Source organism: Bos indicus, chromosome 3, assembly GCF_029378745.1.
Source record: "Bos indicus isolate NIAB-ARS_2022 breed Sahiwal x Tharparkar chromosome 3, NIAB-ARS_B.indTharparkar_mat_pri_1.0, whole genome shotgun sequence".
Lineage (NCBI taxonomy): Eukaryota > Metazoa > Chordata > Mammalia > Artiodactyla > Bovidae > Bos > Bos indicus.
This window is the reverse complement of record NC_091762.1, coordinates 26,555,465-26,575,051: the sequence shown is the minus strand read 5'-3', so window position 1 is coordinate 26,575,051 and position 19,587 is coordinate 26,555,465. Positions and strand designations below refer to the sequence as shown.

At 42.3% G+C, this 19,587-nt stretch overlaps 1 protein-coding gene across 4 annotated transcripts in view; it reads left to right on the top strand.

The window, feature by feature from the left end:
- Positions 1–6,665: 6,665 nt before the first annotated feature.
- Positions 6,666–19,587, top strand: part of TTF2 (transcription termination factor 2) — a 53,727-nt gene continuing 40,805 nt past the window's right edge. For all 4 annotated transcript variants that reach the window (XR_011565719.1, XR_011565720.1, XR_011565718.1 and 1 more), the window contains exons 1-3: positions 6,666–6,777; positions 6,856–6,958; positions 8,850–8,936. Coding sequence is in view for 1 of the 4 variants with exons in the window: in XM_019956730.2 (XP_019812289.2) it covers positions 6,672–6,777; positions 6,856–6,958; positions 8,850–8,936 (296 nt within the window). In the remaining 3 variants the exon portion in view is untranslated. The remainder of the gene's footprint in view (positions 6,778–6,855; positions 6,959–8,849; positions 8,937–19,587) is intronic.

The following is a 19,587-nucleotide window of genomic DNA, read 5'->3' as shown; positions in this document are numbered from 1 at the left end:
CAAAGGGAAAACAATCCAAAGATCTATCAACCGGTGATGAATATAATGGAATACTGTTCAGCCGTAAAAGGAGTGAAACACTGATGTGCATTACAACATGGATGAACCTCCAAAACATTGTGCTAAATGAAAGAAAACAGAGGAAACAGGCTACATAGTGTAAACTCTACTTATAAGAGATGTTCAGGATGGGGAACACGTGTATACCCGTGGTGGATTCATGTTGATAAACACATTTATAAACACAGAAAACAGATCAGTGGTGGCCTTGGCATTGGGGTTCTTACAGCAGGCAGGTAGCTAGGTATGAGCAGAGAAATGGGGGAAGGGGCCTGGTGGCAGGAAATCAGGCAGCTTGTAAACAGCAGGGGTCCAGGGGCAGACAAAGAAAAGCAGAAACCTCCAGACTGACAGGAAAATACACAGGATGTTGGATGATAAGTGCCATGGAAGCGTACAAAGAAAGGTGAGGGAAGGTGGCAATCCCCTGCATAGGAATGTAACCTGTTGCTCATCATGATCTCATTACAATAAAATTAGCCTTGCAGATAAGAAGTACCCATCATGCACTGACACTGATGCTTCTTTTTTTTTTAATTTTATGTATTTATACATTTTTGGCTGTGCTGGGTCTTTGTTGCTGTGCAGGCTTTTCTCTAGCTGCAGCAAACAGGGGCTGCCCTCCAGTTGTGGTAGGCTTCTCACTGTGGCGCCTCCTCTTGTCGTGCTCTAGGGTACGTGGGCTTCAGTAATTGTGGCGCATGGCTGTGGCATGTGCAATTTTCCCAGACCAGAGATCTAACCTGTGTCCCCTGCACTGCCAGGTGGATTCTTCACCACTGAGCCACCAGGGAAGCCCAACACGTCTATAAAGACAAAAATCCCTCCTCCCTTTGGGAAGATGGAGCTGGAATGAAAATCAGGGAATATGACAGTGTGATCCCCAAACTCCTCCTTCTCCAGTGAAATATCCCGTCCCTTCATTTGTATGCCCCTCAAAACTGGCTTGCCACAGAAACCCAGGAGAGCAACTCCTCACCCATCTGCCTGCTTTCCGTCTGAGAGCATCAGTTCAGTTCAGTTCAGTTGCTCAGTCGTGTCTGATTCTTTGTGACCCCATGAATCACAGCACGCCAGGCCTCCCTGTCCATCACCAACTCCCAGAGTTTACCCAAACTCATGTACATTGAATCAGTGATGCATCCAACCATTTCATCCTCTGTCATCCCCTTCTCCTCCTGCTCTCAATCTTTCCCAGCATCAGGGTCTTTTCCAATGAGTCAGCTCTTTGCATCAGGTGGCCAAGGTATCAGAGTTTCAGCTTCAACATCAGTCCTTCCAATGAACACCCAGGACTGATCTCCTTTAGGATGGACTGGTTGGATCTCCTTGCAGTACAAGGGACTCTCAAGAATCTTTTCCAACACCACAGTTCAAAAGCATCAATTCTTCAGCGCTCAGCTTTCTTCACAGTCCAACTCTCACATGCATACATGACCACTGGAAAAACTATAGCCTTGACTAGACGGACCTTTGTTGACAGGGTAATATCTCTGCTTTTCAATATGCTGTCTAGGTTAGTCATAACTTTCCTTCCAAGGAGTAAGCGTCTTTTAATTTCATGGCTGCAATCACCATCCGCAGTGATTTTGGAGCCCAGAAAAATAAAGTCAGCCACTGTTTCCCCATCTATTTGCCATGAAATGTCTGAGAGCATATTCTAGCTTAAATAAATTCTCACTTTACATTCTTAATCTCCCTGCTACCTCTCTGAATTCTTTCTCAAGATGAAGCAAAAACCTTCAATTCATTGAGAACAAGTGTGTTGTGTCAGTTGAGTATACACAGGTTTGAGGGAAGTTTTGGGGATGATGGATGTGTGCTAAAACTAGATTGTGGTGATTGTTGCACAACTTTATAAATGTACTAAAAACAGTACTGACTAGGACTTAATGAAAAACAAAAATAGAGAAGGGGTGCCAGGTTTGAACCATTTTGGGGATAATAATTTAACACCAGTGACATTTGGAACCTAATAGAAAATATTGGCACAACAAAAGAATTTGTAAAATCTCTTTCCTTTTCCAAATAACCAAATTTGTCCTTAGTACAGTCTCATCTTGACTACGCCTTTATCAATGGTAAAGTTTAAAATGGTCATATATTTGAAAGGCACAAAACAAAATGAAACGGAATTTCCATTGCTTATCACTAAAGAGCGGGGAAGACAGAAGTGGGCCTTGTGTTCGGTTTCTATGTTAATATGCTGCCACCTAGTGATCGTTTATAAAACAGCAGGACTTGGTTTGTTTGTTTCCTTGGGTTTGTTGGGCTGCATTTGTATAAACACAATATCTGAATGCTTGGCTATGTATAGGTTAAATGTCTGAATGCATCACCAAACAATTTATGCTTCCTAAAAATACTGTGGTGGCAAGAACTGGGATAGGGGTCCCTCCAAAGTGACTTCCAGTTCCTGATCTGTCTGATGTCAGCTTTGTGACTTGGAGGCAGGAAAAGATTAATCTTTTGGTTCCAAAGTTCAAGTAGTGGGGCTCGGTAAGAAAGTGGCTAATAGCTCTCTAAACTTTGGTGTTCCATTCTTTAAAATGGGGATAAAGGAATACCTGCTCCCAGGGTAGCTGTGTGAATTAAAATCACTTAGAAGTGCTGTCTGTAAAAGCACTTATCTCAGGGCTTTCCTGGTGGTTCAATGGTTAAGAATTCATCTTGCAATGCAGGGGACACAGGTTCTACGCTTGCTCTCAGAAGGTCCCTCAGGCATGAAGCAACTAAACCCATGTGTCACAGCTACTGAGCCTATCTATGCCTTAGAGCTCAGGAACCACAGCTACTGAGCCTGTGCTCCATACCGTGAGAAACCACTGCAATGGGAAACCTGCACACTGCAGCTCGAGAGTAACCCCTGCTTGCTGCAACTAGAGAAAGCCCACATGAAGCAACAAAGACCTAGCACAGCCAAAAATAAGTAAATAATTTTTTTTTAAAAGCACTTCCTCAAAATATATTGCAGAAGTAGGCTACAGTGATGTTTCCCTACAGTAAATATGCCTCACAGGGACAAAAAATCCTTTACCTACTCTTTAAAATTAGTTAACCCTCCCACCCCACCCCAAAGCAATGAGCAAAAACCCAGAAGGATATAAAATCGAAATAAACTTAGATTATCAGCTAATTGGAGAGGCATATTTGGACAACTTAATGTTTAAAACAGTGAAAAGGAAAAAAGAGGAATGAGTTTTTCTATTCTTTCCTGAGAACAAAGAAGATAGAACAGTGAGCAGGCCTGATCATTCCTAGTTTTCACTGTAACCATTCCTAATTATTGTCTACAACTTAAGTTTGCTTTTCTGCCCTCTAGCGCTGCATGAGCTACATTCTGCACCTACTTCTTTTAACTCTATGCTAATTACATCCTATATCTGGTGCTCACCTTTACAGCACTCTCTTGGAGACCATCCCTTGTAGTTTTTCTCTTTTTGCATTATATTAATAGAAAGAAGGCCACAGTACAATACACAGAAGACAATGGACCCAATTACCAGGCTACCTGACACCAGCCTGTGACCATTTTTTTTGAAACAATGCAAGAGGAAGAATAAAAGATCCTTACACCTTTGAACAGCTTTGGTCATCACCAACCTCTGATTTCGAGTCTTCATCCATATAACCCCTCAGATTTCTCATGGTGGGGGGGCTTGAGTCTGCTTTGTCTCCCCTCTACATGCTGAGGATTAAAGCCACCTTTCTATTTCCTCCAAAGGCTCTCTCCATACTTTTTATTTGGCTTCGGTGGGCAGAGAAAGCCAAGATTTTGGGAGGCATCAGTTGCATAGAACGTGAATTTTACAAATAACTTAAAACTTAGAATTGCTGATTATTTCCATCACTCACTCAATGGACATGAGTTAGAGCAAACTCCAGGAGATAGTGAAGGACAGGGGAGTCTGGTGTGCTGCAGTTCATGGGGTCACATAGAGTCGTACATGACTTAGTGACTGAAAAACCAGAAGTGACAAGAAAGTCAAGGGGTGACTTCTAGCTGATACCCTCACCACCAGTATCTTATAGATGCCTTTCATGTTTAACATATGCCACCCAGCACAATGCTGACTAGATAATATACAACTGCTTTATTTCCCAAGAATTAAAACGTGTGTTTGTACCACTCTGGATTTTATTCCACAGGTCAGAGAACCAGTCTGCTTAAGGATTAATACCATCTAAAACTAAAGAGCCCTTAGGATGCTGAAACATTTAGGTGATTGAGCCGAGATTTTCTTTTCCTTGCAGATGTTTTGGTATTGCCTATACACTGTTTTTAACAGCTTTACTGAAGAATAGACACCATAGAATTCACCTATTTAAAGTGTATAGTTCTCTGAGTCTTAGGAAATGTATACAGTTGTGCAGCCATTACCACAACCAAGTTATAGAACAATTCCATCATACACGTTATGTCTGACCACCTCCATGGACAAATAATTTATTGGCTCATTAACCTGTGGATTTAAACCACTGAGCTTTAGGACCTAGCCTACGCATTCATTTTTGAATACATCAAGTTTTGAAGCAAAACAAACTCAAAGTCTCAACTTTACTCAAAATAAGGGTCCATAAAGCACATTGTGTCCAAAGGGCTCTCCAACAGTCTATAGGCTAATTAAGGATATAAACAATATACACACACTAATGTATATATTTTGAAAAGTTTATATTGTATAATTCTCTATGTGTGTTAGTCAGTGTGGACTGTGACCAAATTTATGGGAGAAATAATCCCCCATTCTGTGATTTGGCTGTGCACCCTTTCATGGGGTTTGACCTGAGACACTAGCTTGAATACTTGACAGAGGAAGAGTTCCCTCCTTAATGGGACATTTAAGAGGCCCTGATTTTGTCTTGTTTCAAAAAGGCATTTTTAAAGAAATAATTAAATTATCATGCCCCTTGTCCTGTAAATCCAATATTCATGTTATACTTCTCCTAATATAGCATTTATTAAACATATGAATAGAAATCTCTCAATGCAAGAATTACAATCTGGGTATAATGAAACTGTCTCTATTTGCTTTTTTACTCCTTTCCTATTTCTACATTTATCTATAGGTGTTTCAGAAGGGATAATTATGTATAAACTTACTCTACTTTGATTCCAGACACATCTTTAATCCTAAGAGTTTACTGGGATCTCCAGTCATCATGCCATTCAAATGCTATTACACTGTTATGTAAGTGTTCAGTATGTGCTAGACCAGTCTCCTCCAAATACTGATCAAGTTCTTTGTGGTTAGAACAGCCGTCTTAAACTTTATATGTGAATAAATAGATTGTATATTTCCTAAGCACCTAGTCCACATTGAGTATACAAAAGGCTATTTATTAAGAAATTGTTTAATTCTTAATAAACAAGAAGAATTGTTTGTTCTCAGGTTTGTCTCCCGTCCTCTGGCTCCCTACGACATTTACATTCACCATTTAGCTCAGATTTCCTAGAACTTGCAGATTTTCCTGTCCTACTGTCTCTGTAAATACAGTTACACACGCCACACCATATGTCTGTACATATGGTCCTCAATAGTTGTAAGATTAAGCCGTCTCTCTTGCCATGTCTGATTCCTATTCCTCCCTTTTTGTTGACTAAGAGATCTGATTACGATTTCAAATCGTCCCCTTTCTTTTAATTACATCCTCTATTTTTAATATTACAAACGCATACCAATAGAAAAAGTCTGACAATACAAAATGTACAGTATAAAACTCCCTTTCACCAAAGGCGATCCATTCCTCCTGTTGTTTCCACTTTGACATTTCTAACTCAGGTCTCCTACATTGGGTGCCTAGAGAACATACAGGACACACAGGAGGCAGTTTTCTGAACAATGTCGGCCAACTGCCAACTCACTAATTCTCTGACCTGGGGGGACTCACTCAAACTTTTGAATCTCGGGGTCCTTAAAATGCTGCGCATCCCACCAGGTTGTCAAGACAGACGTGTATGGATAAGGACTATGTTGTGGGTTCTAGAGAGGTCTTTAGATCCGCTCTACCACAGACTTGTCAGTTCACCGCTTAGCTATAAAGGACGCCCCAACGGCCATCACTCGCACCCCGCTTCGCCTCCACATGCAAATCCAGTGCCTCTTCCTGAGGCGGCGGCTTCTCTGGGACTCCCCTCCCTAGTGATCGAGCGCGGAGGCGGAGCGCCCACCAGCGCTAGGACCCGGCTGGCATCCCGAAGACCGCGAAGCTCTAGGCGCTCTCGGCCTCGGGGAGAAGAGTCTTCTTTGTAGAGCTCCTCTCTGCAGTCTGTAATGCCTGCTTCCTCTAGGGATGCCTCTAGGTCTTAAATGCGTGCAAGGTAGAGTCGACCAGTTCCTTCCTCGCAAAGCTTCCCTCCTCCGGAAAGCCCCGCCAACCTCCAAAACTCACTCTAGCTTCAGCCACGCCCCACCGGCCAAAGACCAGGTTTCCCCCGCCCCATTTTTGATTTCGGCGCGCCGCGAATCTCAGGGCGGCCGTGTTTGGTTGGAGGTGAGCACATTTCCCGTCTGATTGGCTGATAGTAGTTAGGGTGGGTGTGGCTAAAGCCGCGGCGGTGAATTATGGGGGATTAAGAGTGGAGGAGGTGGGTGACGATTGGTTCCTGAATGAGGAGGGCGGAGAAAAAGGCGGAAGCAGGCGTTGGGAGAGGCGGTGGCTTCGGAGAAGACAAAAGCTGGAGCGAGATGGAAGTAGTTAGGTGTCCGGAGCATGGTAGGAGGTCAGGGTCCAAGGGTCCAAGGGGTCTGCCAGCCTATCGTGGTGTAATCTTTGTCGACCTTCTCTCCTTAGGGACTTTATGTCTCCTGAAGACCGGCGTCCGAGAAGGCCCGAATAAAGGGAAGAGCTTCTACGTGTGCCGGGCGGACACATGCAGCTTTGTGCGGGCCACCGAGTAGGTCTCCGAGCTAGGCACAATTCCCTGGGTCTTCGCTTGGCCACTCAGGAGGAGTCGCCGGCCCCCCGCTGCCCAAAAGGACTAGGAGAGCTGGGACTCCTGGTCTGCAGAGCCAGGGCCCTTGAAGTAGTTGGTAATCTGTTAGGGACATAGTTGCTAATATGTTAGGGACACGCTCCGCTACTGCTTGCTATGTGACCCATGGCTGTTTACTTTCCCTCTCTGGGCCTCCAGGGCTGTCACTTGTAATCTGGAGGATTGGCTACATCTGGATCCTTCTGGACCTTTTTTCAGTTCTGGGTTCACTGGCCTGGCCTTGACCTGTTGGGACATTACTCCCATCCCGTTTATAATTGAGAACGTGCAGACATGGCAGAAAATAATTGGCTCCAGCTTTACACTAGTCTTAGGCCGAATTGGTTGCCAAATGTTTGAGGTTAAAACACCCTGGTAGTCAGATTAACGGGACCCTTTAAAAACAGGATTCTTTCCATTTAAGTGGTGAGTTTGATACTCGAAAAAAACAAATTAGGGATTAAAGCTGAAAAGACATAAGTAATCTGATTCAGCACTCTAGTTTTTACAAAATTAAAAGCTGCGACCGAGAAATAATAAGCATCTTCTTTGAAGTGAGAAAATACTGTTCTCATAAGTGTTGTTAGTATTTCATAGTACCTGGTGTCCACAGTTTCTATGTGAAATTTTAGACTATCACAAAATTATGCATTTTTTCCTGCTTTCTACTGAACTTGGTTTAGAAAAGGCATTTTCTACATGTGTAAGACACTAAGGATATCAATAAAGTATTTTTTTTCAATACATATATTAGCTTCTCATGTTTTCCCCAAATGATTTAGATGATTTGTGTTTTTGTTACACTTTGAAACTTAAGTGGAAGATTTTTACCTTTTTTCAGATTTAGAAAATAAATTTTTTAGAGGAAGTATTTTCTTAGTCTTCTAATAAGTTGTTTTTTCATTTGAAAGAAATTACTGGGATCCATTTAAATTAAATACAAAATGACTTTATTTAAATTAGTGTTAAATCTTAAGATAGAAGGGACCAGATTACTCAAGCTATAAACATCATTATGTCAGGGTTTACTGTTTAGTTTCTAATATGTATATGGAGCTTCTTAGGTTCAATACCTAGCTCAAGTTGCATGAGACATGAAAGCACATTCAGATTTGTAGAAATTAAATATTAATGGAAGCATAAGATTTGGTTTTAAATGAAAAGGAAAATGCCCTTATGTAAAGTAACATTTATGAGAACATATTGCTATACAAACTAGTATAATAATATTTGACTCAAAGATGGTTATTTGATAATTTGACCCATTTAGAATATGTCTGATAACCAGATTATAAGCAAAAAGAAGGAAAATACCACAGGTCATATGAGAGTACTTTAGATTTTCACTCTCAAATATTATACATTATTTCTTTCCTATTAAGAAGTTGGAAAGGAGGAGTTAAACTTAGGCCAATCAAGCATGAAGTGTAATTAGTAGAATGTGTTGCCAGAGTCCTCATGTTGATAGTGACAGCCAGCAGGTTATTAGAGGGAGAAGGATGGTAGGAGAACCTGGGAAAAATTTACAGGATAGTGGTACATAGCACAATATCATTTTAAACTTGAGTCCTTAGGAAAAAGATAGGTATGTTTATTGTCATACTTTCTTTGGGGGCATGAGAAAAGATGAAAAGATGGGCCCTTTCCCCAGAGGAATGCACATGGACAAGAAAGTATGTGGGATTTACAAACCCAGTAGAGATTATACATGGGCCCTTATGTTTAAAATATATTTTAGATTTCATTTTAGGATATTGACCTCTATTCTTTGCCTCCTAAAACACAAATTTCCATTTTTTAATTTTTCTTCTAGCATTCCTGTTTCTCACTGTTTATTGCATGAGGACTTTGTGGTAGAGCTTCAGGGTCTGTCTCTATCACAGGGCAAGAAAGAATACAGGTAAGTGTCCAAAAGGAACAGCTAACTGTATTTGTTTTTGTTTTCCTTTGCCTGGAAGGGTTATGGTCAGGTGTTTTCCTAGGATTGACTAGTCTTTAAAAGTCAGTAAAAAACAAATGGTGTTTCTGTATGTATTGAATATCTTCTGGACTGGCACTTCCTAACTTCTGAGCTACTTGTTGATGTGAGAAGCCTGACCTCTGGTTAATTTCTGGATAAACTGCTTCACCTCCCTCCCTCTCCAGCTTTCATGTAGCAAATAACATCAGCTCACCAACAGTCATTAATTTGCACTTGCTTGTCAACTTTCTCATTCTGGTAGTAGAACGAAAGTGAAAGTTAGTTGCTCAGTTGTGTCCGACTCTTTGCGACCCCATGGACTGTAGCCCACCAGGCTCCTCTGTCCATGGGATTTCCCAGGCAAGAATACTGGAGTGGGTTGCTATTTCCTTCTCTAGCGGATCTTCTCCACCCAGGGATCAAACCCACGTCCCTGACATTGGCAGGCCGATTCTTTACCACTGAGCCATCAGGGAAACTCTGTTCAGTGGTCATTTAGCATATATTTAAGTGGAGAATTCAGAAGATAAGACTGGCCAGGAAGTCAGGGGCCATATGTAGTGGTCTTTATATGACTTTTATATGTAATGGTCTTTATATGACAGTTTGAAATTTATATATTCTAGATTGATCCCCCCCCCCACCCAAATATAGGCACTCAAGTACCATCCTCACAATTTTATATAACTGAAAACTGCCTGTACTACTATATTCCTTTACTGAGTTATGCATGCAATAAGATGCACAGTTCTTAAGTGTTCAACTAGTTGAGTTTTGTTTGTTTTCTGATTGAGTTTTAAGAAAGGTATATACCCATCCTTAAAACCAAGATCCCAGTCAAAATATAGAATATTTATTTCCATTACCCCATTAAGTGCCATTGGATCCCATCTAGATAATCCCCCCACCCATCATAGCTGATCACTGTTTCAATTCATACTGCACGTATTCTTTTGTATCTGGCTTCTTTTATGTAACAGTGTCTATAGAGATTTGTCCATGTAGTTGTATCTATCAGTAATTCAGTCTTCATTATTGCCCAGAATACCATTTTAAATACCATTTATGAAAGCCATTTTGTTTCATGTAGTTTTTTGCTATTTCTGTGTATCTTTGATGAAGTGTCTGTTTAAAATTTTGCTCGTTTTTAATTGAAATTTTTATTGAGGTAATTATAGATTCACAGGCAGTTCAGGAAATAGTACAAGGAGATCCTCTGCAGACTCTGCCTAACAGTAGGTACACATTTATGCATTTAGTTCTCTGCAACTTTATCATGTGTGCATGCATGCATGCTTAGTTGCCGCATCATCTCTGACACTTTGTGACCTCATGGACTGTAACCTGCCAAGTTCCTCTGTCTGTGGGATTCTCCAGGCAAGAACACTGGAGTGGGTTGCCATTCCCTTCTCTAGGGATCTTCCCAACCCAGGGATTGAACCTAGATCTCCTGCATTGCAGGCAGATTCTTTACCAACTGAGCCACCTTTTGTGTATTTACAACAACAGTCAAGATATTGAGCAGTTCCTTTACCAGAGGATCCTTCTTGTTGCCCTGTTGTAACTATACCCACCTTCCTCTTATTTCCCTCTGTACACTCCTGGCAGCCATGAACCTGATCTCTAGCTCTAAAATGTTGTCATTTCAAAATGTTACATACATGGAATCATACAGTGTAACTTTGGGGGATTTTCTCTATCTTTAAAATTGTATTGTTGTTTGTTACTGAGTTGGAAGAGTGCCTTATGTATTCTCTGCACAGGTCCTTTGGCAGATATATATATTGTGTATATTTTCTCCCAGTCTGTGGCTTTGGTTTTCTTGACTGTCTTTTGAAGAGTAGAAACTTTTCACTTTATGAAATCCAACCTATCATTTTTTTATGATTAGTGCTTTTTGTCTTCTGTGGGAAATCTTTGCCTATCTCAAGATCATAAAGTTCTTCAGTGGTTTCTTTCAGAAGTTTTATAGTTGTTTTCTTTATTTTTTTTGATGACTTTTTTGTTTAGTCTACGCCTTTTGTTGTTGTTCAGTTGCTCAGTCTTGTCCAGCTCTGCAAGCCCATGGACTGCAGCACACCAGGCTTTTCTGTCTTTCACTATCTCTCTGTGGCCTACCTCAGATTAATTTGACATACCTTATGAGATAGAAGGTCATTTATTTTTTCATGTGGTATTGAATGCATACTATCCAATTGTTTCAGCACCATTTTTTGAATGTTTCCCATGGAAACACTTGGCAACTTTGTGAAAAATTGATTGACCACCATGTGTGGATCTGTTTCTGGACTTGCTAATCTCTTCCATTGATCTTTTCGCCTATCCTGACATGATCAGATAAGATCCTGTCAGTCTTCCAACTTTCCTCTTCAAGATTTGCTATTCTGGGTCCTTTACATTTCCATATAAAATGTAGAATCATCTTTTACAGTTTCCTCGGAAAACTCCGTTGGGATTCTGTTGAATCTGTATAGATCAGTGTAGGGAGAACTGATATTAATCTTGATCTTCCAGTCCATTAACATGGTATATTTATTTATGACATTTAAAATTTCTTTTAGCATTGTGGAATAGTTCTGATTATAGAGTGCTATATACCCTTTTGGTGAAATTTAGTCCTCAGTGTTTATGTTTCTTGACACTCTTATTCAGTTCAGTTCAGTTGCTCAGTCATGTCCGACTCTTTGCGACCCCATGAATCACAGCACGCCAGGCCTCCCTGTCCATCACCAACTCCCGGAGTTCACTCAGACTCACGTCCATCGAGTCAGTGATGCCATTCAGCCATCTCATCCTCTGTCGTCCCCTTCTCCTCCTGCCCCCAATCCCTCCCAGCATCAGTCTTTTCCAATAAGTCAACTCTCCACATGAGGTGGCCAAAGTACTAGAGTTTCAGCTTTAGCATCATTCCTTCCAAAGAAATCCCAGAGCTGATCTCCTTTAGAATGGACTGGTTGGATCTCCTTTCAGTCCAAGGGACTCTCAAGAGTCTTCTCCAACACCACAGTTCAAAAGCATCAATTCTTCGGCGCTCAGCCTTCTTCACAGTCCAACTCTCACATCCATACATGACCACAGGAAAAACCATAGCCTTGACTAGACAGACCTTTGTTGGCAAAGTAATGTCTCTGCTTTTGAATATGCTATCTAGGTTGGTCATAACTTTTCTTCCAAGGAGTAAGCGTCTTTTAATTTCGTGGCTGCAGTCACCATCTGCAGTGATTTTGGAGCCCCCCAAAATAAAGTCTGACACTGTTTACACTGTTTCCCCATCTGTTTCCCATGAAGTGATGGGACCAGATGCCATGATCTTTGTCTTCTGAATGTTGAGCTTTAAGCCAACTTTTTCACTCTCCACTTTCACTTTCATCAAGAGGCTTTTGAGTTCCTCTTCACTTTCTGCCATAAGGGTGGTGTCATCTGCATATCTGAGGTGATTGATATTTCTCCCGGCAATCTTGATTCCAGCTTGTGCTTCTTCCAGCCCAGCATTTCTCATGATGTACTCTGCATATAAGTTAAATAAGCAGGGTGACAATATACAGCCTTGACGTACTCCTTTTCCTATTTGGAACCAGTCTGTTGTTCCATGTCCAGTTCTAACTGTTGCTTCCTGACCTGCATATAGGTTTCTCAAGAGGCAGGTCAGATGGTCTGGTATTCCCATCTCTTTCAGAATCTTCCACATTTTATTGTGATCCACACAGTCAAAGGCTTTGGCATAGTCAATAAAGCAGAAATAGATGTTTTTCTGGAACTCTCTTGCTTTCTCGATGATCCAGCGGATGTTGGCAATTTGATCTCTGATTCCTCTGCCTTTTCTAAAACCAGCTTGAATATCCTCATCCCTTATGATTATACAGTGGAAGTGAGAAATAGATTTAAGGGACTAGATCTGATAGATAGAGTGCCTGATGAACTATGGGTGGAGGTTCGTGACATTGTACAGGAGACAGGGATTAAAACCATCCCCATGGAAAAGAAATGCAAAAAAGCAAAATGGCTGTCTGAGGAGGCCTTACAAATATCTGTGAAAAGAAGAGAAGCGAAAAGCAAAGGAGAAAAGGAAAGATATAAGCATCTGAATGCAGAGTTCCAAAGAATAGTAAGAAGAGATAAGAAAGCCTTCCTCGGCGATCAATGCAAAGAAATAGAGGAAAACAACAGAATGGGAAAGACTAGAGGTCTCTTCAAGAAAATTAGAGATACCAAGGGAACATTTCATGCAAAGATGGGCTCAATAAAGGACAGAAATGGTATGGACATAACAGAAGCAGAAGATATTAAGAAGAGGTGGCAGGAATACACAGAAGAACTGTACAAAAAAGATCTTCACGACCCAGATAATCACGATGGTGTGATCACTCACCTAGAGCCAGACATCCTGGAATGTGAAGTCAAGTGGGCCTTAGAAAGCATCACTATGAACAAAGCTAGTGGAGGTGATGGAATTCCAGTTGAGCTATTTCAAATCCTGAAAGATGATGCTGTGAAAGTGCTGCAGTCAATATGCCAGCAAATCTGGAAAACTCAGCAGTGGCCACAGGACTGGAAAAGGTCAGGTTTCATTCCAATCCCAAAGAAAGGCAATGCCAAAGAATGCTCAAACTACCGCACAGTTGCACTCATCTCACATGCTAGTAAAGTAATGCTCAAAATTCTCCAAGCCAGGCTTCAGCAATGCGTGACACTCTTATTATGAATGGAATTTTTAAAAAAATCATTTATTTACTTATTTTTGGCTGTGCTGGGTCTTTGTTGCTTTGCACAGGCTTTCTCTGGTTTTGGTGAGTGAGGGCCACTCTTGGTTGCAGTGTGCGGGCTTCTCATTGCTGCGGCTTCACTTGTTGCAGAGCACAGGCTCTAGGCTCTCAGGCTTCAGCACTTGTAGCATGCGGGCTAAGTAGTTGCAGCTTGTGGGCTCTAGAGCACTGGCCCAGTAGTTGGGGCTCACCAGCTTAGTTGCTCCGCACATATGCGATCTTCCTGAACCAGGGATCCAAACTGTGTCCCCTGCATTGGCAGGCGGATTCTTATCCACTGCGCCACCAGAGAGGTCTTTATAAGTGGAATTTTTAAAAATTTCACTTTTCTGTTGTTTCCTGCTAGTACAGTGGAGCCAGTAAGCCTTTAGTGCCTGAATTTAAAACAATCTCCTTTACATACTACTGGGGGCCCTGGATCATACAGAAATACTGTTCTATGTGGTAGGAAGACGCTAAAGAATTTTTTATTCAATTTGCATCAAAAGAAGAACTATGGAAGTTAGATTAGGAAGTGATGGCAGTGGAGGCAAGGAGCCCACTGAACTACTTGGGGCTATAGAGTGTCTACTACATGGCATGTTCATGACCTCTTCATAGAATCTACTGTGATAGGTTTCAGTATCCCTGTTTTATAGACAGATGAGGAAACATTTAGAGAGGTCAGAAAAGGAATTTGAGGTCCCAGCATTATAATGTGGCATGGCTGGGATTTGAGCCTTGTTGTTGTTATTGGAGAAGGCAATGGCACCCCACTCCAGTACTCTTGCCTGGAAAATCCCATGGATGGAGGAGCCTGGTAGGCTGCAGTCCATGGGGTCGCTAAGAGTCGGACACGACTGAGCGACTTCACTTTCACTTTTCACTTTCATGCACTGGAGAAGGAAATGGCAACCCACTCCGGTGTTCTTGCCTGGAGAATCCCAGGGACAGGGGAGCCTGGTGGGCTACTGTCTATGGGGTCGCACAGAGTCGGACACGACTGAAGTGACTTAGCAGTAGCAGTTGTTGCTATTTAGGTGCTAAGTTGTGTCTGATTGTTTTGTGACCCCATGGAATGTAGCCCACCAGCCTTCCCTGTCTATGGGAATTCCCAGGCAAGAACACTGGAGTGGGTTTCTAGTTCCTTCTCTAGGGGACCTTCCCAACCCAGGGATTGAACCTACGTCTCCTGCATTGGCAGGCAGATTCTTTGCTACAGAGCCACCAGGGAAGCCCCTGGGATTTGAGCCTAGATCTGACCAACTCCAGGCACACCCACTTTCTCTAAGTGAAAGATGAACTTGGATTGAAGCCCTGGCAGTAGAGTTGGGTGTGCTTAGGCCAGTGGATCAGACAGTAAAGAATCTGCTTACAGTGCAGGAGCCCTGGGTTTGATCCCTGGATTAGGAAGATCTCCTGGAGAAAGGAATGGCTACCCATTCCAGTATTCTTGCCTGGAGAATTCCATGGACAAAAGAGTCTGGCAGGCCACAGTCCATGGGGTGGAGAGGAGTCAGACACGACTCAGCGACTAACACACACACACAGACTGGAGAACACTTGCTGAAAGAGAATTGATACAACATGTTTCCCAGTGGTTAAGCATGTTCTTTCCTCCATTTACTCAGCTGGGATAGCGGTCATGGTAGCACTGGATTCCCTGGGCTGTGAGGGTCAGTGCAGTCATGTCTGTGATCACTTCGTTTGGTGTTTAGCACACGGTCAGTGCTCAGGAAATGGTTTCCTGGTTGGATGAGTTTCAGTTCAGTTCAGTCGCTCAGTCATGTCCGACTCTTTGTGACCCCATGAATCGCAGCATGCCAGGCCTCTCTGTCCATCACCAACTCCCAGAGTTCACTCAGACTCACGTCCATTGAGTCAGTGATGCCATCCAGCCATCTCATCCTCTTTCCTCCCCTTCTCCTCCTGCCCCCAATCCCTCCCAGCATCAGAGTCATTTCCAATGAGTCAACTCTTCGCATGAGGTGGCCAAAGTACTGGAGTTTCAGCTGCAAAACAAGGAAGGAAAGTTGACGTCAGTAGAGGATGGCTGACACATACAGCTTTGGACTCATTGTGTCTTATGTACACATGAAGCAGGCTGGAAAAGTGAGTGGGCAGCTCCAAAGAGAGGTCTAGGCTGAGGATAGAATCTTGAAAACTTGTCTCTATCACTCTTCACACAAGGTAGACGAGGCTGAGGTGCTCATTATATTAAAAATAGAAAAAGAATGCTTGAATGCATTTCTTTTAGCTCAAGTCTAGAACACTTATTAAGAGGTACTTTCTAGAGCTTTCAAAAGATTGTTTTAGCACAAATAAAAAACAGTTCTACAGCACACAACAAATTAACTACAAAGTAAAAAAACAAAAAACGAACAGCAAAAAATCCAATAGGTATACCCTGATAGGTGGTATAGGCTGAAAATTTAAAAAAGAAATAGGTAATGTATCTATGGATGGTGACTTCCTTAGTAGACAGTAAAGCATTTAGCCAGAATCCCTGCACTCTGGAGAAAGAAATCAGGTAGCACAAGCTTTTCTTCCCCAGAATTGGGTTTTCTTTTCAAGAACTTAAAGGACTTTATATCCTTGAATTAGTACTGTTACATTTAATGGTTAACCTAGCTAGAAGACAGGTGTAGCAGGTTAGTGGAGGGGAGGTGTAAACGAAAGTAGCACTAAGGTGCCCATTTTTCCTACCTTGGCATGAAACTACTTTTTTGTGTAGTTCTCTTACTAAACACCAGATGGTACCACTCATCAGCATTTGACCGGCCCTTCAGCCATGACCCTGTTGTTGGGCATTAAAGAAAACTATAATTGTTGCTCAGTAAAACCAGAGAGAAGAGCTCCTGCCTTGACATGAATGATGTGGCACATGTTGATATACAGATGTTGGATATGGTCGTCAAGCTCCTGAGTTCCTGTTCTCTCCTCTCTTCACTCTCTCTTTTTTTTATTCTCAAGGATCCAAACAGATGGTAATATTCTTCGTCTATAGATTGGTAAAACAGGTTTTAGTTCTTTAAATAACTGGTTGTACTGGGATGTTCAAAATACTTTTATGTTTTTGCTTTTTTTTAAGAGGGTTTTTTTTTTTTTTTTTTTGGCTTCACTGGGTCTTCATTGCTGTGCAGGGGCTTTCTCTAGTTGTGGAGAGCAGGGGCTACTCTTCGTTGCAGTGTCCAGGCTTCTCATTGCAATGACTTCTCACGTTGTCGAGCAAAGGCTCTAGGCACGCGGGCTTCAGTAGTTGTAGCAAATAGGCTCAGTAGTTGGGGCTCACCTGCTTGGTTGCTTCAAGGCATGTGGGATTTTCCCAGACCAGGGATGGAACCCACGACCCCTGCATTGGTAGGCAGATTCCTACCCACTGTACCACCAGAGAGGTCCCCAAAATGCTTCATTTTTAATAGCATATGAATCTGCGCACACCTAGGACACCCCTTTTGTGGTCGGTTGATTACTGGGTAAAATTGGGCTGCAGATTATCTAACCCAATGATTATTAGCTAGGCTGATGACAGAGAGACACTGGGACTTGAGGCAGACACATGCAGAAGGACCTCGGGCTCCAGCAACCCATAAAGAATCCCACTCAACAAAGCCAGTGCTGTGACTAGGTACTGTGGAGTATCATGCACTGGCTGTACCACAGAAGCGATCCTTGTACGGAAACGTTATTATGTGTGTGTGCTCACTCACTCAGTTGTGTCCGACTGTTTGTGGCCCCAGGGGCTGTAGCCCCGCCCCACTCTTCTGTCCGTGGGATTTTCCAGGCAAGAATACTGGAGTGGGTTGCCCTTTCCTTCTCCAGGGGATCTTCCTGACCCAGGGATTGAACCAGCATCTCCTGCCTTGGCAGGCTCACTGGGACACCTGGGAAGCCCTTGGAGGGGATATTAACCCTTTATAATGTGTACAGCGGTTCTTTCCCCAGGTTGCCTTTGCTCTTGCAATTTTGCCTATGGTATTTTTACTGTATGGACATTTAATACTTCCGTGTAGTCAAATTACTAAATCCTTTATCTCTCAGCCACAGGATTTTGTCATTCCCTTTTTACTTTAGGATTGCCAAAATATTCATCTCCGTTTTTTTTTCCCCTAGAACATTTACAGTTTTATTCTATACATTTTTGTTCCATCTTGAATTTTTGTGTAAAAGGTGAGGTAGAAATCCAGCTTTATGTTTTTCCATTGCTCCATGTGGAGAAGTGAATCTGTATTTCTAAGGGCCCTAAGACACGATTGGGCTAAGAGTTAGACACAGGAAGGTTGGTGAGCAGTCTGATCTGCATGTTAGAGTGCTAAATTGTATGTGTCCGAATGCCAGATGTTTCTCTGACTGTAAAACCAACAGTAAGAGATTAAGGCTGATGAAGCTTACTGAGAAAGTGGAGGAATTGAGACTTGAACTTGGCCTTGAATGACACCTGTCTGGTTTCTTCATTTTTCTTGTTCATAACCTATGCCTTGGAAAATAATTAGTGAATATACTGTAGAAATTATGCTCTTCTTCATAGTGGACTCAGTGTTTGCTTTCTCTATGACAAGGTATTTCCACCGCTTTCTCTATTGATTTACAATTTAATAAACTTGACGAACTTTTATCCTAAAAACAGAGAAGCTCATCTAGATTGTTTTTAATAAAAATGCAAGCAGAAACATTTTTTGCAGCGTGCCTAGCACATAATTGATGCTCATTGTGTGTTGTTTACTTCCCTCTTTCTCCAAATCTTGCCCTTCTCTGAAAGTCTATGAAGTTTGGGCTTTAAAATACATGCTATTTATAAAATATTCTTTCAGTTAAGGTTTCAGGTACTTGATACACTTTCAACAGCAAGAATTTGTTCTTGACTTGTTTTCATAAGTAGTAGTATTCCCTAATCGGAGAAGGCAATGGCAACCCACTTCAGTACTCTTGCCTGGAAAATCCCATGGGCAGAGGAGCCTGGTAGGCTGCAGTCCATGGGGTCGCTAGGAGTCGGACACGACTGAGCGACTTCCCTTTCACTTTTCACTTTTATGTATTTGGAGAAGGAAATGGCAACCCACTCCAGTGTTCTTGCCTGGAGAATCCCAGGGATGGGGGAGCCTGGTGGGCTGCCGTCTCTGGGGTTGCACAGAGTCGGACGCGACTGAAGCAACTTAGCAGCAGCAGCAGCAGTACTCCCTAATAGTAGCCTTTGAGTTTTTTGCAATCAAGGCATTTCAGGAATTTTCAGAACTAAATTTTCTTATTGCAGTAAGAACAAATTAAAGATACCAACACAGGTTTTTTATTGTGAACTTGAATGAGAAAATTATGAGTTTGTATGATAGGAGCTGGTTCTTTCTTCTTTTTTAAAAATAATTTTATTTGGTTTTTTTTGGTTGCATTGGATCCTTTGTTGTCTGCATGGGCTTTCTCTAGCTGTGGAGAGTGGGGGCTGCTCTCTGAGGCTGTGTGTGGGCTTCTCAGTGTGGGGTCTTCTTCTGTTGTGGAGCATAGAATCGAGGTGCACAGATGTCAGTGGTTGCAGGATGCAGGCTCAGTGGTCGTGGCTTGTGGGCCCTAGAGCATGCAGGCTCAGTGGTTGTGGTGCACGGGCCTGATTGCTCTGTGCCATGTGGAACCTTCCGGACCAGCGATCAAACCCGTGTCCCGGCCTTGGCAGGTGGATTCTTATCATCTGCACCACTAGAAAAGTCCATGTCTTCTTTCTCACTCTTATAAAACACTTGCCCATTTGGAGCTTGTTATTTTTGCTTTTACATCCAAGTAAAGTAATGGCATTGAGGGCTTGTGATCTGCTCGGGATTCATTTTGAGTTAGGACTCAGACTGTTGTGATTTGTGTTATAC